The 17,764-nt window shown below is 36.7% G+C and overlaps 1 protein-coding gene across 1 annotated transcript in view; it reads left to right on the top strand.

Moving 5' to 3' along the window:
• Positions 1–17,764, top strand: part of PALS1 (protein associated with LIN7 1, MAGUK p55 family member) — a 55,046-nt gene that overhangs the window by 15,195 nt on the left and 22,087 nt on the right. The window contains exon 2 of the mRNA XM_058025734.1: positions 11,065–11,578. Within this exon, the coding sequence (XP_057881717.1) occupies positions 11,212–11,578 (367 nt within the window). The 5' untranslated portion in view covers positions 11,065–11,211. The remainder of the gene's footprint in view (positions 1–11,064; positions 11,579–17,764) is intronic.

Raw genomic sequence — 17,764 nt, forward strand, 5'->3', positions numbered from 1 at the left:
TAAGTCTTCAAATTTTGTTCCTTAGCATGATTTGAGAGCTCTGAGGGGGGAGTTACATCACTTACCTTGCCAGTGGTTTTGCCTGGCTTCCACAGTCATGTTTAATATCTTGGTTCAACAGCTCAGGTAGATGACAGCTTTCTGAACAGGATTATTGCCCCATTAGATAAGTTTGCCTGGCTTCATGTAGAAGGAGTCTTAAATGCTTGTGAATTTATCCCAAATTTCTAATGTTTTCTTAATAAAAAGAACACGGTGCTTTAAGAAAGTTTCTGAAACTGAAATGGTCATTCTGTGATATAGGGAAAGCTCTGCAGTTGGTTAGGTACTTGAATTCACTTTGCAGAAGTGAGTTTGTTCCTGTCAGGATTTTATTTTGGTTTGTGTAACAGATTGCTAACATTAGGCCCAAGAGTCCACTTAGATCTAATAGGAAGGAGACAGACTGTTTTTATAAGGTACAGAAGGTCTCTAATGTTATGTCTTTTTAACCTTGTGAAGTTTTCTTATGCATTTTTATTATGAAGTCTAGTAATGGAGGTTATTTACAGACCATTTGATTTTCACATCCTATAGTGAAATTTTGGTCATACTTCACATAAAATATTTTTTTGCACATTTTCAGTGTTTTAAGTTACTGCATGGTGTAGGCGTGTTCAGCAGGTTTCCCTTATAGTGTGACCCAGGAATGAGTTCCTTGGTCATGCTTGGCATTGCTCCTGCAAGTTTATGAGATCATTGTGATAAGGACTGGGAAAGGTGTTTTGTAGTTTTTGTCCATTCCTAAGTGGTCATCCATATATGAATTCTGTTGTATGCCTGAGGTGGTACTTTTGTTTGTATTAGTGTTTGACCAGTAGGTGTACTGTTTAATCAGCAGGTGGTCTATTTAATGCCTTCTGCTGCAGAAAATTAAGATCTGTGTTATTGCTGTCCTTTATAAAAAGCTCTTGCTTCCGAGTTGTGGATGATACCATTTACAGAAACATAATAGAGAATACTAGTGAGTATCCTCAAGTAATGAATGTGCAGAGATGTTCAGATACTGAACTCACCATGTTAAACACTGAGGTGATTAATTTACCATTTTTATTTAGTGGGAAACATGCTCAAAAATAAATGTAGATTTTGTGGTGCTTTGCACCCACAGTGTTTGAGCGTGTTTTTTAAGAGAAACCAATACTTCCCTTTTAACTGCCCTGTTTACATCATCAGGAAGATATGCAAATGGTTGTAGGTGTGCGGTTGCTTTTCTGTGGTAGTTTTTTTTTTTGGTGGTGGTTTTTTTTTTTTTTGACTGCTTGTTTTTTGAGGTTTTTTTTGGTAGATTTTGTCTGGGCTGTTTAGGATGAAAAGAATCAGTAGGTGTTGATGGGATTTTTTTTGTGGGAGGTGAGGAGAACTCACAGCGTATGGTCCCATAAGATGCAGTCCCGTTTGGACTTGTCTCCCTGCTGCCAGGGCCAGGAGTTTGTACTTGTCTTTATTCTTACCTCTTTACCTCCTGGTCTTAAAACATGTGCTCCAGACCCTTATGCCAGTCTCGTCACCGTTCAGATTATTGTGACCTGTTCTGGCATGCCAATTTGACCAAAACCAACCAAACAAAAGGATTTTGTGACATTCTGCAATCTTGTTGAATTAAAATGATTTGGTGACAGGTTTGACAGGCTTCAAAACTGTCAGAGAAGGCAGTGGCTGTACAACGCAAAACTGGAGAGCACAAGGGAGCAGTCAAGAGCAAGAGTAATGAGACTGCAGGTCTTTGGCAGCAGCAAAGTAGCACAGCTTAACAGTCCAAGGAATCATACTGACAGTCTCTTTTTTGGTTCTTGTCATAAATTCATGAACTACTGATTGTGTTTGGAAGGCTGTGGAAGTAGGGCACACTTGAAAGCCTAGTCAGCTTTGTTCTTTTCTAGCAGTTGGCAGTTAGTTATGCACAAACATATGAATTATGTGAGTTCCCTGAAAAAATTGCTGCAGTGTTTGCAAATACTAAGTAATGTACGACTGACACAGTGTAAAGAAACTACAATACTGCAAATTCTCAACAGTTTTTTCAGCCTGCAAAATGTTGAGTTTTGACTTTGCTGTTTGCATTCTCAGAACTGAGAAGCATCCCAGCAGATTTCATGGACCTGAATTTGGTAGAGCATAATCCTCTGGAATCTTCAACTGTCACCCATTGGTTCTTTAGAGGATACATTTGCTGTAGTTATCCATGGCACTTATCCTGGCTGAGGAGAGTTTCTTTCTTCCATAGTAGCAAGGGCTTCTGTCATTTATGTCTAGCAGGGCATTTCATCATACTAATAATACTGAAATGGCTAAAAAAATTAATACACACTCCCATGGCTTGTACACCTTGCTTACAATTTCCTTCAGAAAAATCAACTACAGATTATGCTAATTAGACAAAGAAAATCTTACGCCCATGAAGAGAAAATACTTCTGGAAGAAAATTTTTTAAATTATGCAGCATTTTTTTAGGGATTAGCTCAGTGAAACTGTCACCACCATCTCAGATGAATTTGGGAATGAAAGTCTTGTGACATTAGAGACCTGAGTAGCTAAAATAGTTTGTGCACTGGGTTTTTTTTTCCTATAAATAATGAGAGAAGAGCTCAAATGAAATATGTTTGTTCTGAGTTTGTGGTATGTGATTGTGAGTCCTGTGAAGCTGAGAGAATAATTGTATAGTTTTGTGATTGATGTCCTGTTTTTCAGAATGTCAATTTTTAGAAGTCTCAACCTATTTTTGTGGTCAGAAAAAAAAGTCAGAAGATCCTTATCCCCTTCGCCCCCACATACCTGTGAGTAACATAGTGACACAGCTAATCAGGTTATATCATTGGGGGTCATTTAAAAAAAGCTTTTAGAATCATCCCTGACATGCATCCAGTTAATCTTGCAAAACAGAGTTGAAAAGAGAGCCTGAGGAAGATGGCCACACGAAAGAAGCTAGCACATGTATCTTTGTTACATAATGCTGTAAGATTTTGCTTTTTTTGCACTTCCAAAGCCTGTAGGCTCAATTATTCATATGATTGAGCCTATAGTTCAATCATGTAAAATTACAAGACAGTCTTGGTCCCAGTATAATCTCTGAAGACTGTTGAATTAGATAGCTAACATTTTGGCATTTTTGGATGAAAGGTTTAGATGAATAGCTGTATTTACATTTTCTTTAGGTGATATTTCTAAATTGAATTCAGCAGATATTGGAGTATTAAAATGAGTAAAGAAGAAGTTAGACTTTCTTTAGAGTATTGTAAATGTGGCTTAAGAATCACTTGCTCTGGAATACTAAACTAATGGCATTTTGTGTGAATTTAGGCATCAGATGAGATGTAAATTGTGGAACATTGTAACTTCAATTTAATTTGAGATTAATTTACCTTTGGTTCAGTCACCTCTTTGAAGTGACAGTGTCACATACATACTAGTACCTATGAACGTTTGCTATTAATACTGTGTTTCACATAGAAGCAGTGGCAAGCATTGACATTAAAAATAACATGCTAAAAAACATGAGGGGTTAAAATGAGACTAGAATGCAAGAGCCTGAGCCAACAAGGACACAGTTTGAAGGGGGCTGGAGGAATCTTACTAGAAAACTAAAATAGCAGCAGTGTTTTTAATTTCAGATGGACTATAACCACCGTTTAAAGTGAGGACAGGCATATTTACTTTTAAGACAATGAAAGCTGAAGTCTTAGCTGTGAATGGGTGATAAGAAATTACCAACTTGTTAGCATGCTTCTGGCTGTCCTGTGAGATCTGTTAACAATCCCTGGAATTCTAGGAATTTCTTTTCTCTTCATTTGTTATGCTTGAAGATTTCTAAACATTTAAAAAAACACTCACTTAAGGTAACTCTTTTTTTTTCCTCATACTGTTGTGTCATATTTTCATTGCATCCTGTAGGCATCTGTGTTATCCACTCATATCTATATATGAAATAAACGGGTTTTGTCACCGGGATTATGGGTGCTGAAGATCTGATTAGAACTGAGTATTCAAATGTATGCATAGTTGTAGCCTGTTAATCCAAGACCTGCTGGAATGCCGGGGTGGGATCTGTGTGTGCTGTTTTGGGGTGATGTGGGCTCAGACCATTTAACGAGCTGTAGTGTTGGGTTTCTGTGAGCTCTCTTTTGAAACACTTTTGGGGTTTTTTTCAGGTTTTCACTAATTGCTGCAGAGACTGCCCTCTGCTGTGCTTGTGACCTCAGTTTAGGGCTTGTCAGCACAGCTGTGTTGAAGCTTTATCGAGGGTACAAAGCATAAACAGAACCTAGAACATAAATACTGTGTTACAGAATTGCTTAACTGACCTCCGCAAGTATTTTAACTTTTTTTGTCTATCTGTGACTTCTAGCAATAAGCTTCTTGATACTGACTCTAGTTTGTTTCTGTTGTTATTCCCTCTCACCCCAGCTGTAACTATATTCTCCTCCCTATCTATTTTTCATTTGATCTAAAAAGCAGAAATTAATGATATGTAAGTAGTAGTGTTTATTTAAAACAAAGGGAATCGTGGTATATGTTTATTCTTAGTGTTTTCAACAACTGTTTCAAATCTCAGTCAACTTAGGAAGCACTTTGTTTGTGTAACTGAAAAGAAAAAACGTTGATAAATGCCGTATAAAGATGTGTTACTACTAGAGAAGAGAAAGCTTTGTGTGGAGTGGTTCTGTGCTATCGTGTGTGTGGCTTGACCTGTGCTATCAATTTTAGCTGATTAAAGGAGCTCGCTGTTGCTATGCTAACCAAGAAAGGTTGCTGCTGGTAGAACAGGCAGCATTTGTCTTTCACAGTGAGATGGGAAGGAATTTAAATAAGCCTTTATTGTTCCTACCTCTGCAGCAGCTGTATGAGGAGGGATCTTGCATGTATTTTGCTGCAAAGGTGCAGTTCCTGAAAGGAGGTCTGGCTGAGGTGGCTGCTGATTGACATGCTGTACGAGTCCTGTTGGTGCCTGGTTTTCATGGAAAACACTTTGTTTGTATCTGTTTTGTAGGGAGTCGCCTCTTGTGGCTTTTGAAGTTGATATTGGAGGCCCATTCTCGAGCTGTGACTTTTTTGATTGGTGACATTGCATTCAGAGATAAGCAAGCCTAATAAAATCTGATGTCTTACCAGTGGGATATAAAAATGTGCTTATAATGTCCCAGGTTGCCAGGCTGTGCAATTTGTTTATGCCATTTATGAAACTGGAATCTAACCTTAGCATCTGAATTTTCAGTTTCATTTCAATTTCTCAGTGCTTTAATGCTGCAAATTAACATTGCTTTTGTTCTTTTCTAAATCACCGAGGTGACTTAGAAAGTGCTAACAGTGAAAATAATGATCAGTTTGAGGGTTTAGCCCTTTTTGCTGTTGATTCACTTATCTTGCACGTTTAAGTGAGCGTGGAATGCTAAAACCTCTCGGCATGTCTGACAGCCCTTTGAAATTCACATGTTGTACTGAGTTACTGTGCTTGACAGGTGTTATAATGAACTCTGTTTTGAAATTATTAAAACAAGTGTCAGCTGGATATTAAAGGAAGAGTTTGCTCCCAATACTAGAGTCTATGCTAGAATATCTATTTATAGGAAAGAATAGTTTAAATAATAATATTAGACTGAAAAAAGAAACCATGCCAGAAAGTAATTTTCTTGAACATGTTGCAAAGCTAGTCTAAAGTTTCTTTTTTCATTACAGATTTTTTTTTTGTAAATTAAAGACAAGAGGTATCAAGTTGCCATAAATTTTGTAACTTTTACTTATTTTTACAAAACATCAGTCCGTTTCAGGCTATATCAGTTATTTCAGGTATTATTAAGAGTCATAGGAAATATCTGTGAAGTATTTTCTGTCATAAACGCTAATCTTTAATTATCATCAAGTAGTGGTAGTCATTTTTATGCTGTGCAACATTATTTGTGTTGTGCTTTCCTTTATGTGATCGCTTTCCAAGTTTCCTAATCTTGCAGATTCACTGAAATCCCATTGAAGAAGAAATGGTGCATAGGAGATGATGCAAGGAAAGCTGGAAATTATTTTTTATTTTCCTACACCAAGTTTCCATTTGTAGAATTATTGAAGTGTTTTACTTTGGTACTTTGTGATCTTTATGGCTTAGGTTTTGATTACCTAGAATCTGAAGTGCTGAGTAAAAATACCAGAAGAAACACTATTAATAATACATGGCAGAGATCTGTAGCATAGTTTTATGCTCATACTTTATTAGTAGTTTGGATATCAGGAAACATCTTGTATGTGATTTTAATCTACTCTTTAATCCACTTCAGCAACCTAGAATTCATCTTCCAGTTGTTTTTAATTAATATTTTAATATACCATGTCTGTTGTGGTATATGGCTTTAAGCTGATGATAAAGCCTTGCACTGTGATAATGTCTAATATCTATTTCTTGTGTTTATATTAAAATTACAAATGTAGGTTGGGCTTTTGTACTCTAATCTGTGCCAAAACTAATGAAATTTCACTAGAGGTAAGCACTGAACTTCCTTGCAGTCATTCAGAATTTGCAGCTTTAATGAATTTTAAAAAGGGAACTATCAGGTCTAATCATACTTCTAGCAATGAAAGAATTTTAAACACTGCTGAAATGTAACACACAACCTCAGCCTCCAGAAAATGTCATTTTTACTCTTTGGAAGTCGCTGAAGCAAAACAAATTTAATTTTACTGTACAGAATTTAGTTGTTAAAGCAATTAGGATTGCTATGCACACCAGCCACAGTCACCAGGAAGCAAATGAAAACTTAAACCACCTTACAGCACTTCTATTTCAGTCTCTGTTAGTATATATTTTATTCTAGCATCTGCCTTGCACACCAAAATCATTGCATTTATGTATGTTTATTCTTTTACAGAGTTTTTGGGGTCTGTGCTTTGTTCAGTGTATTCAGTATGTTTAAAAAGATGTTAGAAGCCTGACATTGTTAGCTGTGAAGAATGAAGAATGGTGGCTTGTAAAATACAATATTTTTGAGAATAGTTAGTATAGTTACCAAAACAGTACTTGTACTTTTTCTTTAATTTTGCTGTTATGAACTTGCATCAGAGATATTGTTTGTTTGCTGCTCATAATTATATCCCAGTCAGAATTTTATATGATGCCCAGTAGTGACCAGTATGAATGATATTTTTTAATAGCTGTACTAACATTATCAGGTTTGAGAAATCTTCCTCTGGAGGCCAAAAATGAGAGTAATCTGTGAAGAAAAGACTTTTACCTACACTCTGCAGGACTGTGTTGGTAAGACTTGTGATAGGAAGTTGGACTGAGAGAGTCATAAATCTGGTTTATTTTGGAAAGCTCTACCTGTCATGTGGAAACACTAAGATTCCCCACTTAGATATCAACAGTTCAAAGCAAGATGTTCAAAGCCATGATTTAACCCCATTAAACTTTGAGCATTCAAGCTGTGTAACAGACTCTTATACATATCTAGAAAGTACAGGAACTGCTACTACCAAGTTCCAAAGTGGAAAGGAATTCTCAATTACAAATGTTGTTATATAGATTGTACATATGAACTAGTAAAAATTTTTATTAAGTCTGCAAATTTTTATCCATAGAACTAAATATTAATTTGGCAAAATAAGCTTCTCTTGGACTGAAAATCTGTATTATTGGATACACAATTTGCAGAGAACAGACTTGGTAACAGAAAGTAACAACCTTCCATTGTAGTTGCTGTCACAGAATTTTTAAAATTGCAAAAGAAACCTTCAGAAAGAGAAACTAAGAGAACAGTTTCTGAAATTATCCATCTTACGACTTTTGATGCCATGCATATTAGTTAAAATAAAATTTTCTGTTCCTAGTACCTCCCTTAAACTGAATCTTATTTTTAATCTCAGCTATGCCCCACCTTCCTTTGAGAACCAAATTAAAGGTTTTACCAGTGTAATATTTTACATTTTGCATCCTTAGGACCGCTGTGTAGAGGGACTTGAGAGCTGATCTGGGTTTTTTCTTTCCTTACGTGTTTATTTCATTTATTGCAGTTGGGCAATAGCATTTTCCCCAAACAGTTGGAGATGAGGATTTGTGATGTCTGATGCAGACCTGAGACAACAGGAAGGAGGAGAGGGGCTGAGGTTTGGAAGGGGTCACCCATTATCAGAAGTGCTTTGATTAAAGGAAATTGTTCAGCATTCCCGACTTGCAGCAAGCTTATGCTTTTATGGATTACCAGCTTGTTATATCTGGGGTCAGGTTTTTGTGTATTTGGTTTGGTGTTTTCATAAGGTCAAGTTTTATGTTGGCTGATAACATGATATTTTGTATAATCTGATAATGATTCATTTGCTGTACTGTTTATTGCTGGTTTTAGAAGTATCTAGCTTTCTGGGACACCAGAAATACTTTTTATTTAAAATTCCAAAATTCTTAAATTGTCACTGTTTTCTGACTGTTCCTGCAAGAGAGCTCTGATTTTCTGTAGCTTTTGTTTCTTTTTTACTTGATTGGCTCAGATCTTGCATACTGAAAGCAGAGAGCTATTATCACAGGTGAGATAAATGTCTTGGTACCCTGTTCAAAGAGTTTATATGTCCTTTGTGTCTTGCACACAGTCTATACTGAAAATGTCAGCAGTGTTACTAAGGTTGCCTCTTATTCCAGCCTATATTTTTGTTTCTCTTGTCTTCAGTTCATGTTACTAAACTAAAGAGATTTTAAATCTTATCACTCTATATACAGTTATGAGTTTTTGGTGGGCTGTTTATGTAGCTGGCACTTGAAATTTGATGGAGGATATGTAGCTAATCCCACTGTAAATATTCTTGACCAGTTTTTCAGCATTGGCCATCAACTCAATTTTCTGATAATTCTTTCTGATTAAGATTCACTAGAGAGTGTGACATCATTCAGCTTACACAATATTGAGTATAAAATTGTGTTTTACTTCTTACAGGTCCTCGCACCCTGTTTTTGACTTTTTTAGTGCTGATTGAATGGATGTCATTCATGCCCTCAGCACCTTATTCATTGTTTCAGCACCTATTGGTTGTACCCTCTAGACTCAGGAATGTGAGTTTTCTTTCTGCTTGTCAGAATTGAAAAGAGATGAATGTAGCTTGAAAAGTTTCAATGTTCAGACAAGCTATGGCCAATACAATTTGAATTTAAAAGAATTTGAATTGTCTTCAGTCCACAGTTAAAGTAGTGGTCTTTGCAATTTTATTGTTCCTAATGAGGCTTCCTTTTTGGGCATTGGAATTTCTGTACGGACAATTTGCCTTTTCAGAAGGGGAAATGCTCCTGAGGATCCTGGGGATCATTTTGCTAAATTTTTATCCACCTTTCTCTGAATTTCACAGAACTTTTTCTTAAAGTGGTGTTTTATATAACTCTGTCTAAATGCTAATTTTATGTGGCTTTATTCTTTGAAAAGCTGTTCTAAGTTGGGCAGTAACTGAAGGATTTACAGGCACTGAGTAGCTGTGGGGTACTTGCAGTGCTAGCCCCAGTACCATGCAGGTTTTGATCAGCTTTTTTTGCTTAGTTTTTTTTCTGAATGTATGAATGCTGAGTATTGGATGTTCAGCATATCAGTGGAGTACAATTAAGTGCTTATAAGGGCAAAAAAAAAAAAGAATTTTTACTACCACAGAAATGCTTTAATTTTCTTATTGGGAAGATTTTAGTAATAACTATTTTAGTAGCAGGGGCTAGACAGGAAACAAGTAAAGGAAATAATTGGTGCTGTGTGCTACTCCTCATGAAAATGAAAAGCTCTACATATTTAGAATTGCAAGCTGGCAAAAACTTGTGTAGGAGTCTCTATTGCTGCTCCTCCCAAACAGAACTATAGATATTTAATTTTCAACTTAATTACAGCGTAAACATCCTTCCCTTCCTCCTCCAAACAGAAACATTTGGTAAAAGAATGTAGGTGATTCTGGGTTTTGGTTTTTTTGGGGGTTTTTCTGTCTTGGTGTCTTCCAGCATGTAATAGAACTTAGAGATATTTCATACTATTTCCTTTCAGTAAATTTAAAAAAAAAGTGATAAAATGTAACTTGAAAAATTAAGTATATTGATGATATGGTATGCAACTGTTTGTTAATTTTATGACCTTTTAATTGGACAGATTGTGGATAATGATCACTGACAGAAAGGCAGTGTGGCATAAAACACACTGTTACATGTGCATTAATTGTAGTTATATGTTAGAGATGAGTGGCTATATTTATCAGGACACCTAAGCTCTTTAGCCTGAATCATCAGGAATAAGAAACCAGATTAAAGTGTGTGTAGTATAGTGGAATATCATAGTTGATTGTGAAGATTAATTATTATTCTCTGTCAAATCTGTATGTCTGTACTCCCACACAAGGATTTTAACTCTTGTATTTAATCCTTCCTGCTTTAATGCATACCTATGGGAAGTATTAAGAGTAGCTGCTAACCAGAATTGTCCAAACCCTTATCCTAGGACTTTATCTGTACTTGTAATTGTGTAAGTGCAGCTCCTGTCTGCTTTAGATAGTATCTTTCAGATGAACTCTATGTCAGACCTGTCTTCTCTGAATCCAGGAAGCAATGTTTATATAAATGCCTTAATTTATAAACAATAAATGCAAATATCTTTACTGGTGTTCAGCATACTCAACTACTTAAGAACGTGTTGTTTTAAACAAGTTTTTCAAATTTAGTGTCTGTAGGATTGTAAGTGTGGTTTGTGTTGGAATTTTTAAGAATGCAAATACAAATTAAAACTTGAATGAGAACTCTCTGAAAACTGCTTATTTGCAATTGTGTTAAGTATAGAATCGCCACGGTTTTTACTTGGGAATAAAAGAGACTTTATCATTAGTTTGAACAGTGCTTCTTTTCTGACATTGGTACCTGAAGTCTACCAAAATATATGAAACAGATTTGTGAGGATTCTGTAGTTCTTAGTGGGGGAAGAACCACTATGTAAATTTGGATGGAAAGTTTCATTGTTCTGATGCCTGGGGACCTTAGGTGTTTTCTTATTTGTCTCTTATTACTCACTAATTTCTTTTTTATTTTTTAATATCTGTCATTAGATTTTCCTCCTGGATGCCTCTTCGAGCGTCTTGTGATGGAAGGGAAATATTTTTGAATCTATAATGGATTTTACACAGTATCGCAACACAAACTGGCCCAATAGCAGCATTTCGGTTTGAAGCGCGTAAGCATAACCACAGATAATCATGACAACTTCTCATATGAACGGACATATCACAGAAGACTCTGACAATGAAGCAAAACACGTGGATCTGGTGTCTCCTGAGGAAGCCCAGAAGCACAGAGAGATGGCTGTGGACTGCCCCGGGGACTTGGGCTCCAGGACGATGCCCGTGCGGCGCAGCGCGCAGCTGGAGCGCATCCGCCAGCAGCAGGAGGACATGAGGCGCAGGCGGGAGGAAGAGGGAAGGAAGCAAGAGCTGGACCTCACTGCTTCCATGAGGCTAAAGAAACTAGCACAAATTCCTCCTAAAACTGGAATAGATAATCCAATATTTGACACAGAAGAAGGGATCGTTTTGGAGAGTCCTCATTACACTGTGAAAACACTAGGTGGGTAAAGTGCAGTGAGAGTGCCAATGGAGTAAAGATTTGTTTGATGTTAATACTCTTTTAGGCCACTAAAAACCTAATTTAGCTAATCTTTCACAAACAGATTTAAAGTCTTCTTATCCTTCAGATTTGCGGTGGTTTGGGGTGTTTTTGTTTAGCCAAACATCAGGCTATGTGCCTCAGCAAGTGGCTTTTCAAAACTGATTCATTTGGGGAACAGTTAATACCTTATGGATAATAACTAATTCAGTCAATGCCTCTGTCTTCTTAAGGCTGGGAAAAACCATGTAAGTAATAGCCAATTTTATGATGTTTGATGAACTGTAGACCAGAATAAGGAATGAATAAACACAGATTGTCATTTAAAATAAAAAGTTGTTGATACTTTAGGGAGAAACATGCTAGTGCTTTTTTCCTGTTTTGTCTTGCATTATCAATTAACACCAATTAAAATACGTCGTACCAATTCATCTCTTAAAGTAATGGTGTTGGTAATGAAAATCTGCTTAGGCATTGAAGAAAATGTAATGTAAATAATTTTTTAAGAAATGGATACTAAAATTTTTCGTTTCACACTTGTCATTGTTTTAATTTGGTTGTTTAGAGAAAATTTCTAACCTTTCTTCCTCAGACATCAATATTTTAAATAAAATGTGTGATATTGGAGTGAAAAAGATGCACTGGGAATCTGTGAGAGTCCTGTTCAGATTTGAAAATCCATACCTGTTCAGATTGCTTTAAAAAGCAGCCTTTTTTTCTGGGCTGCACCAAAATTTCTTTTTTTTTTTTTTTTTCCTTTCTTTCCTATTGGCTGGTAGTTGAGAATACAGAGTGAAAAATAGCTATGAAATTGCTAATTTCTTCTTTTTTACTTCATCTCTAATATTTGTGTGCCTGAGCAGCAATTCTGCTAAAGACATGTCTCTGCTCCATAACCTCTGGTAATCCTTATTGTACAAATCCCTCTTTAGGAAAATTTAGATTGAAAGGGTCATCAGGAAGTCATCCTGTTCAACCTCCTGTGGAGAGCAGGGTCAGTTACAAACAAGGAGGGTGTACCTTTTTTAGTGCAGGGCTTGTCAGCCGAGAGATCTCTTCGCAAGAAGCAGATTCTGTAGTTAACTTTATGAAGTGTTAGGTATTTGATTGTAAAATTCTCTCCTTAGAGGGAACACAAAGCAGAAGATATAAAACTAGATGTCAAACAGTAAAACTGTATTCAGCTGGGAGTTGTTTAGCCACAGTGGCCAAAAGCTGTGAAGACGGCTGAAGGAATTGGAAATTGAAACTGGAGAAGGGAGAAAAGTGCGACTTGGAATTAGAAAGCTGGGGCCAGGTTTCATGCTGGAGGTGCTGAGATCATGGAGGGAGGATTGGTGCAAAGCAATGGGCAAAGCAGCTGCCCATGGAAGCTGCTAGGGATGAGAAGTGAGTAATACATCAGTCTGACACACCTGAGAGCCAGCTGGGAGCTGGTGTAGACTGAAGGTGTTTGAATAGGAGAAATAACAGTAAATAAATTACTGTGATGATGATGAAGGGTGGGTTTTAAAATCTCTCAGTGAGGAATTCAGAAGGGTACTAGCTGTAGGAGAAGCTGAAGGATTTTCCAAGTATTTGTGAAAAGCTAGAAGGAGGAAATTAGTTTTGGCTCAGCAAGAATAGAAGATGGGAAATTGGTTTTGAATGGAAGCTAGGATTCTGTGAATACTAGCTGTAAGAAGAGAAATGCCAGACATCAGGGACAAGAAGATTATAGAGGTGTGTGTCTGGAAAGAGATAAATTAGGAAATAATATATGGTATGTGGTGCATCTTGAAGAGAACTTATTAGGTGACTTGGTCCACTTCTGTAATCAAAATTTGGATCTTGTCGTTTGGATCAGTAAACTTAAGATTTAAGAAGAGAGGATTTATAGTTCAGCATTCCATGAGCCAGCAGTGCCCTTGTGGCTGATGAGATCCTGCCTTAGGAAGAGCACTGTGGCAGCAGGTCAAGGGAGGGCATCCTGCCCTTCTGCTCAGCCCTGGTAAAGCCTGACCTGGAGTGCTGTGTCCAGCTCTGGGCTCCTCAGGACAGGAGAGACAGGGAGGTCCTGGAGTGGATCCAGTGAAGTGCAACAAGAGAGCATCTCTGGGGAAAGGCTGAGGGAGCTGGGCCTGTTCAGCCTCAGGAAGAGATGGCTGAGAGGGGACCTTAGCAGTGTCTGTGAGCATCTGAAGGGAGGCTGTCAGAGCATGGAGTCAGGCTCTTCTTGGTGCTGGCAAGCAAGAGGACAAGAGGCAGTGTGCAAAAACCGATGGCAGGAAGTTCAACCTGAAAATGAGGAAGAACTACTTCACTCTGCAGGTGATGGAGCACTAGAATAGATTGTTGAGAGAGGCTCTGGAGCCTTCCTCGCTGGAGGTACTCAAGAACTGTTTGGATGCAATCCTGTGCAGTGTGCTTTAGGATGACCCTGTTTGAGCAGAGAGGTTGGACCAGATGACCCACTGTGGTCCCTTCCAACCTCACCCGCTATGGGATTCTGTGATTAAGAGTAGTGCTTTTGATTGTAGACACCTATGATGTTGAATCATTGCAAATATAGGAAAAAAATACTTCTAAATAAAGTATGGTGGTTTTTTAACCTATATAGTCCCTAAAGAATCTGTATTCAGTCACTAGTGTTATCAAAAACAGAGGTAAAATTTAAATTCAGTGAAGTGCTTCTGCAGTAACTTGAACTGTTACAAAATTTTCTTCTACTCTTAAGCGTGTCCTTTTTCCAGTTTTTGGGTTAATCTTTCTAACATTTGTAACACAGCATCTGGCTCTTCCCACTTTCTACTTTAACTGTCCAGGTTGAAGTGCTTAGTCACATTTACAAATCTCTGAGATTAGTTAGGAAAACCCCAAATAAATCTGGACAGGTGCTAGTGAATGACAGAGATGTTCAACTGTCCTTCTTTGGTATTTTTTAAAATACTGACTTTCATTTTGCTTGTGTGTGTGTTAATCCGTAGAGCTTCTCCTGAAGACACATCTTTTAAGTAAGAATATTGACCTATGTGTCTGTATTTTTAGTTTGGAAACTATTTTGTAAGTGCCAGTGTCTAATTTGGCAGATCCTTGCCAAGTCTTTAATGTTTTTATCATCATAAAAGAAAGCAGACTAGATTAAAGAAGTTGGAATTTATATATAAAATTAAAACAGGAGACTTAACCAAAAGAATGTTAAAGGGCATGTTTGTTATCAAAACAGTATATGATTTAGACAGCTGTTTAAATGGAAGTGATAGTCTCTGCACCTAGCACATGTGCATGTAAGTATTTACTGGCTTTTTCACAGCAATATGCTTCCATAAAATGCAGACTTCTTTGGTTTACTGTGGTTCATTCAGCTAATTCAGTTAAATGAGTAACTAACATTTCATGGAAGTAATCCTTTCATAAGTAAGCCCTTTCTGGCTACAGTGATGATTATTTTTTAAAGCTGCCTGTTTTTTGCTTTTATACCTTGGCCAAAACTTATTTATAAATATGTTATAAATAAACTTTCTGAAATACTGCTTTATCCAAAACTACTTTTCCTAACTATGTGATTTATGTTCTATTTGAAGCATTAAAGTACTAGTACCAGCACATAGATTGCTCTGTAGAAAATTTTGAGAATGAAGACATTGGTGCTGAGGTATAATAAATCCTATCTTCTTAAGTTTGCTCTTCTTAACTTTTTGTTTAAGGTGATAAAAAACATCTATTTTCTTTTCTTGGTTTTCTAATCTAACATGTTAAGCTGTGACTGCACATCCTCCCCTGCAGTTGCATACTTTTGCCCTGGCAGTCTTTTGATTAATGTGTATATCTCACAGTGCTCAGTCACATTCCAGCCATTTCATAGTCTAATGGAAAAAGGCTGCAGCACTTCATGTAAAAGAAGACTTGACAAAACCAGTGTTTGATTGCTAATTGATCTGCAATTAAAAAATGGACTTGTTCTGCAAAAGAACCCTGACTTTTCTGTGAGTAAATGCACATGTTGGTCTTACTGAACTTATTTTTCTTCAAGACAACCCCTTTTATAGGAAATATCTGGAGTCTTTTGTTACCTGGTGCTTTTTTGTGTTGTTGTTACTTTAAAAAGACTGAAAACGACAACAGAAACAAACAAACAAAAAAAAACCACCTAACCCTGCATCACAATCTCATCAGTGATACAGACTTCAGAAGCAGGAATATAGAATTAGGCATGCATAAAGCCAGGATTTGTGTGTGGTTTTATGTGTGTGGTTTTTTATTAAACAAGCGACTAGGAAATGGAGTGCTGCCTTTTGAGGACTGCTTAATTTCACTCCTTTGAAGCATTATTTCTTTTTTATGATTGTGTTGGGGTGGGTATTTGTTTACTGTTTCGTGGTGGGGGGAAATCACTTGGTATAAAGCTTTGGTATCCAGCAGATGAAGCCTCATAGTGTAGAAGGGAATTATACAGGGAAGAGACTGCTGTGGTAGTTTGTAAGAAAGGGCAGCACAGAAGGAACTAGCAAAGGGCTAAAAAGAGAAAATATGTAAAGACATCTAGGAACAGGATGTCTTTGTTGTAGATAGAGAGTAAGATGTCTGTCTTTCTGTGTGCATTTGTATCTTACATGCAACATGTATTAGGAGTGTGTGTGTGTGTACATGTGTGTATGTATTTGAATTTTCAGATATGTAAGAGAGAGTTCAGAAATAATGGAGTAAAATAATTAGCAAGGCATAAAAGTAGGAAGGTTCTTCTCTAATATTTCACTGCTTTTTAAATCAAATAACCTTAACAAATAGCAGAACTCTGAGTTAGTATGTTTTTTAACCAAGCAGGTGTCAGGAGCTATACAATAACATCTGCTTCACATACTTTTTTTTTTTTTCCTTTATGCTTGAAAGTAACACACTTCCTCAGACTTGGGAGATTGAGTTGAAGAGATACTTCAGTACTGTGCATTCTCCACTAGATGAGAATTTTGCCAGCTGACAATGTCCTGTTCAGCAGATATTCTCACTTGTGGAGTGTTCTTTAGCCTTCTCTCCAAATGGCATTTCTCCCAGTGTGATAAGCAGTATATTGTGTATACAGTTTCCTAGTGAGACATTGGCTACCATAATTAGTGTTGTGAGTTGTACTGGATATCAGCAGTGGAATATCCTGCACATCCAGTATCCAGGCTTTCTGTGCAGCTTTTGTCGGGTTGCCCTTTGTTTCCTTGGTGGTTACAGGAAGAAGTCCTTGACTTTTGGTGGGTAGGATGTTTTTAGCATGTGTGAAATGGTTTTGGAGGGTTTTATTACTATTTTTTATTGTCCTTCAGACAGTAATGTACAAGAGTAGTAGTAGCCCTGGCTTGTTTGTTTCCATTTATAGTACAGAAGACTTAGCTTGCAAACTCAGGCTAGACAGCTTGTATGTAGATATGGTTTGCTGGAAGTTAAAACAATTGAACTTCTTGGAAATGCATATTTTGTTAGGCTTTATGGTTTTTATGTGCCCATTTATCAACCATTTTTAATGTTGTGCTCAAAAATTTTGAGTCTAGGCTTGTGTTCAGTGTACTGATCATGTTAGTGATCAGTATCTACTGTGATTTTTCATGTTAAAAATGCAATTTAGCTGATAGTGTTCCTGATTTTATTAGCTCATAATGAATAAATGAAGGTTGCTAGAATTTTAAAATTACTCTCAAAACTGGTATTCTGGTAGCAGTATCAACTGACAGTTTTAAAATTTGGGATTTTCTTTATTGTTCATTTTCTTTAAATACCAGGGTTCAAAAGTTCTAGCTTATTTGAATTTATTAAAATGTTAGATAGCTGACCAGCTTCTTGTGGCTGAACAGATTTTTTTTCAGATAATGTGTGAAAACATGTATGTTATTTAAGGCTCAGAACATGAATTGTTTTTTTGTCTGCTTCGGAATTTCTTACCTGGGTTTAATTCCTATTCCTTGGTTTAGGTGGTTTCTGAAGTACTTAATTTTGAGAAGTCACGTATTTAGCAGAGATTTGGTTTGACTTAAAATAATATAAAAGTCTTTGAAAAGTGCTTGTAAAGCATCAGATCAGTTCTAGAAACTCAAGAATGTAGTACATGTATAGTATTCTGCAAACATATAGAAACTGGTTATTAAAATGTTAAAATATTTTACTGCCCAAGCAGAACTCGTATTT

Source organism: Melospiza georgiana, chromosome 6 (assembly GCF_028018845.1).
Source record: "Melospiza georgiana isolate bMelGeo1 chromosome 6, bMelGeo1.pri, whole genome shotgun sequence".
Classification (NCBI taxonomy): domain Eukaryota; kingdom Metazoa; phylum Chordata; class Aves; order Passeriformes; family Passerellidae; genus Melospiza; species Melospiza georgiana.